Source organism: Limanda limanda, chromosome 9, assembly GCF_963576545.1.
Source record: "Limanda limanda chromosome 9, fLimLim1.1, whole genome shotgun sequence".
Classification (NCBI taxonomy): domain Eukaryota; kingdom Metazoa; phylum Chordata; class Actinopteri; order Pleuronectiformes; family Pleuronectidae; genus Limanda; species Limanda limanda.
This window is the reverse complement of record NC_083644.1, coordinates 28,799,371-28,808,057: the sequence shown is the minus strand read 5'-3', so window position 1 is coordinate 28,808,057 and position 8,687 is coordinate 28,799,371. Positions and strand designations below refer to the sequence as shown.

The 8,687-nt window shown below is 38.9% G+C and overlaps 1 protein-coding gene across 1 annotated transcript; it reads left to right on the top strand.

Annotated features, from left to right (window-relative positions):
• Nucleotides 1-5,591: 5,591 nt before the first annotated feature.
• Nucleotides 5,592-8,143, top strand: LOC133011228 (artemin). Its single transcript, XM_061078931.1, has 2 exons — nucleotides 5,592-5,610; nucleotides 7,734-8,143. Exons 1-2 carry the CDS (start codon nucleotides 5,592-5,594, stop codon nucleotides 8,141-8,143), a joined length of 429 nt encoding a protein of 142 aa, XP_060934914.1.
• Nucleotides 8,144-8,687: the final 544 nt, after the last annotated feature.

Genomic DNA, 8,687 nt, shown 5'->3' with positions numbered 1-8,687 from the left:
TACATGGGGGTGAATCAAACTTCTAGTTTAAATTCCAACTGTAAATAGATTTAACATGTCTTGACTATTGAATTTTAAATGGATGATTTGAATATGGAATTAAAGCACATAAATGATTTTCAGCTTGATATAAAAGTAATTAAAACAGCATTTCATTAAACAAGGAGAAGAGATTGATTTCCCCTCTCATCAAACCTGTAGAGCAAAGCAGATCAGCTCTTATCTAACTTTCACTGGGCTCATTGCATCGGAGAAGCTTCTCCAGACTAAAAAAACAAAAAACATTGTTATCTTCATTGTCACAAAGCAACAGTTGCGGATGAAACTCTTGTAGGTGTAAATGGCTCAAAAATCTAATATAAAACAGTGAAAGAAAAGAAAAAACATTGCACATTAACTGTACTTAGAGATGGGCTTTAAAAGGACACATTAATGTGATTTTGTTAATCACTCATCCTTGAATTTATATTACGAATCAAATTAGTAACTTGTGAAGTATTAAACTGGTCTTTACTATTATCCCTGCTGTGCCAGGTAGAAATAAAATAAGATATACTTAAACGATTGGATTTTATATAGAACATTGGAGGTCAAAACCTTTCTTCCTTTCTTTAATGGATAAGATATATTGGAAATATCTGAAACAACAAATTTGTGCCAAAAAGTGTAATTTTAACAATTCCTTCTGGAATTCATTACTTCTGAATGAAGCAATATTAAAAACAAACAAACAAACAAACAAATAAACACAAAGCCTCCTTATGATGTCAACGCCAGATGTAACCCGAGCTGTCAGGTCCACTGGCTTTCCCCCGATAGTTTCCTCTCCCCCAAATACCCCTATCAGCTAGCAAGCGGCAGGCGAAAATATCTGCCTCTGTCTCACTCTCAGTCAATCGTTTGACCTTCACGCCTTTTTGTTTCCTCCTCTCTCCTTTCCACACATACACTCTCATTCACACATTATCTCCACATGCACTCCCTTTATTTATATAATCAATAGTAGTATTATAATTTTTATATAAGTAATTTCCTCTTTCAAATCCTTATTCGTAACAGCCTTCCGTTATATGTGTCCAATTGAAATGATGGTGTGTCTGGTTAGTAAAGCTCCTGTCTCGTAAGACCAGGCCAACTCCTACCTTCAGAATCACAATGGTATTTTAAGATCTTGGTCTTTAATTTAGGACCGATTTAAGCAACGGTGGTTCTGGCTAGCCAAGCACCTCACTTTTGTGTAGGCTACTCAACTTCCTCCAGAATCCTACACTAACTAACTTAGTTTGCTCAAGTCGTCTTTCTTCTTTTAGTCCTGATCACCGGTGTGTCTCTTCTCCAATCTTAATTAGTTTTAAGGATTCGTGCGTCACAGACTTATCTGTTCAGCCAAGACTCTGCACTGTTTAGACTTATTGCTGTTACAAACAACCTTTGTTCATTCCCTTGATTAACATTGCTTTGCCGTAACCCCTCACTACCTCCCAACAACACTACACATATTATTTTTACCTCCTTCTCATCTCCGCACACTCAAAATCTATATCAATAAACAGAACTTGTTTTAACAGGTTATCTGCTTACCTTATAGTTTGAGCATGTGGAGAATCGACAGGAGCAGCCTCGACCTTGGGGTCTCCGGTCTTTCTGGTCAAAAGGTTCTCTTCAGGATCTTGTCTTAAAGAGCTTCTCTTAAAGAATCACGTCGGGGTCACCAAATTGTTGAGAAAAACAACAGCGTGATCTTTTATCCTTTAAGAGAAGTAGAGCCAAACTCAGTTTTGCTCAATTAAGAATTTATTTAGGAAAGCAATGAACAGGTTACGGCAAAGACAATGGGCTTCCAGTACATTAGATGTATCAGAGCGCCCTGGACATCCGGTGTCAGTCCTCCTCCTCGGAAGTGCGCAGGCGTAATCCATCCTCCTGGCTTTTGGAATACGGAAGTGAACAGGGAGACACTCCCAAATGACGCTATAGTTGCTAGACAACGAGTTTTACTACAAGAACGTCCTTCAACCTCAGATGCAATATGGGTCAAAGGTGTTTACAATTGGAGAAAAGATTATTATGCTTTCAGCTATTTCAAAACAAACCTCACTGTGTAAACATTCGCAGCAACTTAGCCAAAACAAAATACAGAATTAAGTCAACAAAGTCACTCTGTCTGACCTCCACGACTTTATCAGACAGCCCCTGGAACTCTATGTGAGTTTAATGAATCTAATGAAATTATGCTTTAATACAGAAGTTAGAAATGAGATCAAGTTAACGTTCATTCTTAATTTGTAGATTAACCCCTACGAAGGAAAGTTATTATTAAAATCATTTGTATGAATGCGTAATATATAGCTAAAACTACTTCTATCTTTATTGTTAAGAGTTCTTTCAGACACAACCTATAGTTAAAAGTTTGAAATTCCTAACACATACCACTGAACATCCAGTACATGACCAAGTAAACAAAAGTTTTAGTATTTAACCACTGTTCATGCTTTTTGTGCCATTGGCAGGGTTTAGACTGAACAAATGCAAATTATATTTACAGTATCAGCATATTCATATATTCGACATATAAAACTCTTATTGAACTGGCCTTTTCTTGTTTTTTTATTTATATATATATAGTACATTTCACATATAAACAATGTTAACAAACATTAACAACTAATCAGCTTTAACTTTCCTCTCTGTTCCCACTTTCTCTTGTTCAGTGAAGTAAACTGTACCATTTGCTCCCAGGATTTACTACCATAAAGACGGAAAAAGCTGCGCAGGTAAAAGAAAACTACTGTTAATGCGAGAAAAGTGCGCAGGTAGAAAATAGAAACGGTCCGTCAAAACAGTGTCTGGGTCCGTTTAGAGCGGCTTCTGGGTCCGGTATGGAACGCGGCCCGACTATTGGTGTCCTATGCTAAATGATAGTAGGAGTTTTTTTTGCTTCAGCTTGCCACTGCATGAATAGAAGAGTTTCTGTCAGTATGTGTTGCAGGAAATTGTTGGCAAATTTTTCGGTTAATTGCTTTTCACAGGAATCTGCAGGCAGCACAGGAACCTGTCAGGAATTGAAGCGGGTTTACCAGTTTCTGGCATTTTTCAAGCCTGAGAATACTGGGAGGTGACCCCCCTGCTCCTAAGCATAGGGGAGGCTTTCACATGCAAATAACAATGCTCTGAGATTCACAAATGCAAATCAGGATAGTTTCCCTCAGAGCAGATAACACCTTTTTCTAAGAGGCACCAACTACACTACCTGGTTGAGTACAATAGGCTTTAAATAAATATATAACCTGAAATTGTAAATTGTTCTTAAGTAAGTAAGTGTGCTATAATGAATTACATTGTATACAACGAACAAAGGTCAATGCTGTCAAAAGAAATGAAACAATGCACTATATTTCAAAATTTTATTGTTATCCAAAACAAAATCCTAAATCTCAACCACTGGACAGAGGGGCATGATTACAGTCACTTTTTCAATTGTGCTGGTTAAATGCACAGAGGATGTGTCAACCACACATCAACCAGCAATCCGCTCAACAGGAAGAAATTATGCTGGGTATGATGTGTCTGTGCCCTGCAAGCTCCAAACTTCTACCTAAGCTGAGCCTATGATGGCCAAACAGTGGTTGTTGGAGAAAAGATATGTTCCTGCTATATCGGCTGTACGTTCTGGTTGTACAGACATTCGGAGCAACTAAACCAAAACAAGGCAACAATAATGTGACGCACATACTCTGTCCGACCTCCAGAACTTATCAGACAGCTGCTCAAAATGTATGTGATGTTGCATGAATCCAAGGGAATTACGCTTTAATACAGAAGTTAGAAATTATGACAATTAAAAGATTAATTATTAACACTAAGCAGCAACAGTTATTAAAATCATTTGTATGAAGGTATGAATAATATCTAGCCAAAACTACTTCTATCTTTATTGTTAAGAGTACAAATATAATTTGAAATGCTTCTATCTTTAATTGTTTAGAATTCTGTGAGACACAACCTATAGTTAAAATATTGAAATCCTCACAAGAGACATTAAAGCTTCATGAGTTTTTCACTGGCTAGGCCAGTTGTGTTTGTTCAATATTTGTACTGTATGTAAATAAAGCTTTGACTCACATATACCTTGTTCATGTTTGTTCCCTTTAAAATATGTTCGCATATAACATCAAGCATCACATGAATGAATGTATAGTCTTAATTAACTGCAGTGCTTTTGGTAAAGGCTTACTAATAAATAATAATATATATTAATATATACATTATTAGTAACAACTATATATTATTTTTATTATTAATATTTTGTGGGAGGGGCTACCCACGTGTGTACTGCAATGACCCAGGGTGACCAATAGCGACACATCTACCAGCCAATCACGAGTGACTTTTTGTTTCAAGGGTCTGTGGTTTCCTCCAATGGTGAGTCGAGAGAAGCCGTCACTAGCAACTTCACTCCGATTCATATGCTAATTAGATCACACCGTCGCTCCGCACGGCCTCGCGAACCCGCCTGCGGCTCTCCCCTTTGTTCTCCAGATCCCCCCACACGGTCCGTTTATGCCGCTTCCCTTAGGACAGGTTATTGTCGCTGGCGACCGCGGAAGTCACGTTATGGAGACCGTCAATAAGTGCAGGGGATTAGGTGTGTCCCAAGAGATTTCCTTTGACAGTAATTCTGCTTTTCGTCTAGTGTGCCCTTCAGATGAGTCCATGCTCTGTCTGTGCACAGCCACCTTCCATACGACGCGGCGCCCCAGCCATATACCTTCGTAAGAACAGACAATAATTACAACATTTATCAAATATTTATATTTATAAATTAAATGTATTGAGGTGATATAGCTCTTGTTAGAATCTTTCTGCAGCACAAGTGATAGATAGAGCAGACATATGAGATAAAGGTCCGGGAGACCAAATGAAGTAAAGATCGATACTGAAAGAAATTGAGGCGAAAGTGTTTGCAAACAGAATATATGGTGCATGAGTGATATGGGGTCTAACGTGCAGAACATAACAAAAGGTCAGCAAAAACTTAACTAAAAGGTCCTTTGACCAAAGAATATTAAGGTCTGAGGACCAAATTATACAAAATGCCATCAGAAATTGTAAAATGGTACATTAACCGAAATTAAATTAAGGTTAGCAATGACAAACAGAAATGAAGGTCCGAGACTAAACTTAAAATAGTATTTTTGTTAGATGAGGGATGTATAATGTAGAACTTAATAAAAAGTAATTTGACCGAAGGCAAAGGTCGAAGACGAGGACCAAATTATTTAAGATGCCAACATAAATTATGAAATAGTTCAGCAACAAAGAAGAAATTAAAGTCAGCTTGACGTACAGAAATTAAGCTCCTTAAGACCGAAAGTAAAGTAGGATGCATGTTGGATGAGGGATGTATAATGTAGAAAGAAGTAAAAGATCAGCAAGGACCACACTAAATGAAAATTATTGACCGAGGACCAAATTATATGAAATGGCAACAGAAATTATAAAATGGTACAGTGACCAAACAGAAATGACAGTAAACTTGACGAACAGAAATTAAGTAAGACCGTAAATCCGAAAGTAAAATAAACTGCGCAATGCATACGTCCATGGACCGTATGGCATCCGAAGACCATGCAAGGTCACCCAGACCGCATATGTGGGGGTGACCAAATGACCAAATGTGAAGATCTGAAGAAAGAAAATGTTGCTAATATTACTAGCACAACCAGAGCTAGTGAGCAGATAATATATTAAATCACCACAAGTTATATGCATGACTTAGTGATATCAGGATTTTTTAGAAATCTTTTATTTGCATTGACATTGTTGATGTCCGGGCGAATATAGGAGGGGCAATGGTTTTTTTAAGAGATTTATACATAGAGGCACAAAAGAATGCAAATGTGCTCCAGGCAAAACTACTAATACTTTCCTCATATAAACCCTGGCTGATTTCAAATACTTAATCAGAGAATCTTGTTTAATAGAGCCGCTAGAATATGGAAAGGAGGAACTTGGATCAACAGGGGCCAGTCTACTGGACAGGTGCATTGAAATGTGTGGGAATGATATTGACTATGGCTTGGTTGTCACAAAGGACAGAGAGCAGTTGCACGCAGGTCAGTCACTGGTGTTACAAACTCTATCTTGCCCTGGGGAAAACTTAAGTTGTGTTTGTCCTGTTCTTGTGATGCTTTAATCTTTCAGTATAGTGTTTTTGATCACAGAAAAGCTGTATCGTGACTGCATTCTCACAATAACAGTGTTTATTAGAGTTAGACATGATTGCCTAATCCCAATTCTGTTGTAACATGGAAGAGTGGTATAATTACATGAAATAATGCAGATCCATGTGGCATGTTTTAACATGGCTGAATATGCATCAGACTGAGATGATCCTGTCGTCTTTGCCTGGGGAATATTTCTATGCATTTTTCTCATCTTTTTTTTCCACATGATTACAAGCTTTCTTTTTGTAAAACATCAAGGCATGAACTGACATGCAGCTACACTACTGTAAATACGCCTTCTACAGTGTTACTAACCATTCCACAGGGAAGTATTGCATGGAGACATTTAGAGAAAGTTCAGGGCAAAGCCACCCCCCAGGTCAGGAAGTGAAAATCTTTCAGACCTGGGCCAGGTCTACACAGCGTGGTTGGTAACTCTTGTTTGAAATGTTCCTGGCAACCAAGAAAACAACTTCAGCCTCTATTGGAGCTCAGCCAGCAGCTCTCCTCCCCTGCTGATAATGATGCCCCTCAGTGGAAGTACATTTTGCACTGCTCAACCTGAGAATTTCCCTCCCACTTTAAACGGCCATGTCTGCTTTCAATTTCATCACACATGCTCCCCCCTGCTTTAACTCCATTCTAATCCAGTACATAAAGTTAAGTGTGAGACGTTTTTCACCTTCCAGTCTCATCTAGTCCATAAAGGCCATATTTTACATACTGTTGTTGTTTTCACTGGTGTGTTTCATCTAAATTGTACGAATTGTTGTTTTCTTTATCCTAGAATGAGCCCTTTATATCTAAATACTTTATATTCACATCAGGAGCTGGCCCTTTTTTACGGAGGTTGCCATGTTTTTTGACAGTTGTCCAAACTGTACAAACCAAACACCTTTAGAGTTTTTATGACAACTGAAGGCTACCACAAGTTATCTTTCTTGTTTGGAGGGGAGGAGTATTCAGCTGCCACATGCAACTTCACCGCTAGATGTCACAAAATTCTACACATTGCACCTTTTAATGTTGCTGCTGCACAGAATTGAATTTGATATCCTTTCTTTTATAAAGACTAATTAGATAAGATAGGAAGAGTTGAAGCTCCTTCACTATGAGTAAGATAATTTAAAAAGATCTTATCAAGACTGCGGCTTAGGTATGTCATCTCCCTCAGTTTGAAACCTTACAAAGCAAAATAGACTATTTTACCGCAGCCTTAGTATAGATTAACATCAGAAATCACATGATTTGAGCTTATTGACATGTTGCTCCCTGGAAAACTGTATATTTTGCAGTGACCCCACACTGCCTTATAAGTTATATAACTAAAGCCACAAATTACTAACCGTAACCACAACCATACCTTTCTTCTTGCTCAAGCAAGCTGCAATGTATATGTATTATAGTTTAATGATACAACCACATAATTCAGAAATGTTCAAATTATATTTGCATGAATTGAATAACTGACTGTCCAAGTGCATGTGTGTTTCCTATCCCTTGTAGAAGAATTTTCACTGTTGAAGGAAGAGGAAATTCACCAGGATAGATGGCGGCGCTCCTCCCGTGAACCACACTTGCCCAGAACATCAAGGAGGAACCGCAAGAAGACCAAAAGCAGCCGTGACTGCCATTTGGAGAGGAAGGAGATGCGGGTGCGAGATCTTGGCCTCGGCTATGACTCAGATGAGATAATCCTCTTTAAATACTGTGTTGGCACATGCCACAGCTCCCGCAGGAACTATGACCTGGCCCTCAAAACTCTGATGGACAATGGGAGCATCTCCGGAAAAAAGGTCAGCGGTCACCCCTGCTGTCGGCCTACCCGCTATGAGACTGTGTCCTTTATGGACACCCAGACTACATGGCAGACAATTAAGTGGCTCTCTGCAGCCAACTGCAGCTGTGTGGGCTGACTGCAAAGAGGAGTGTCTATCTCAAATGCACAAATTCCCAAAAGCTCTTGTGTGGAAGAGCAGGCTATTGTGAGGCCTGGTATGTACATTGGGTGACTCACGCCTTGTTCATGTGGGCTGAAGCCAGGGCCTCAGTTGGGATCCACAGTAGTGTGGACAGAGCCTTCCCTACGTTCATAGCTCAGCTTCATCGAGGTTTAGATACCTCTGGTGAGAGTCGAATGGCACCAGAAGGTTATCTGGCTGTTCGCATCCAGCAGAGCATTGGAAGTTTCAATAAATGCCAACAGCAATAAGTACAGAGCAGATAACTCTGCAGTGTTCCACTTAATATAGTATAGTATAATCTATTTGCTGTCCTTCACTCTGCCTGCTGAAGGCTGTCGTTGCAACACCCCTCTGGCATGTTTGAGATCATGAGCTCTCTGGCAACAGAAGCTCAAAGTAACTGCTTACATTTAAGCACACATCTTGAGTTATATCAGCAGAATTCATAATATTTAATAATTAATCTTTGTTATTTTTGACAGGGAGCTCTCACTCA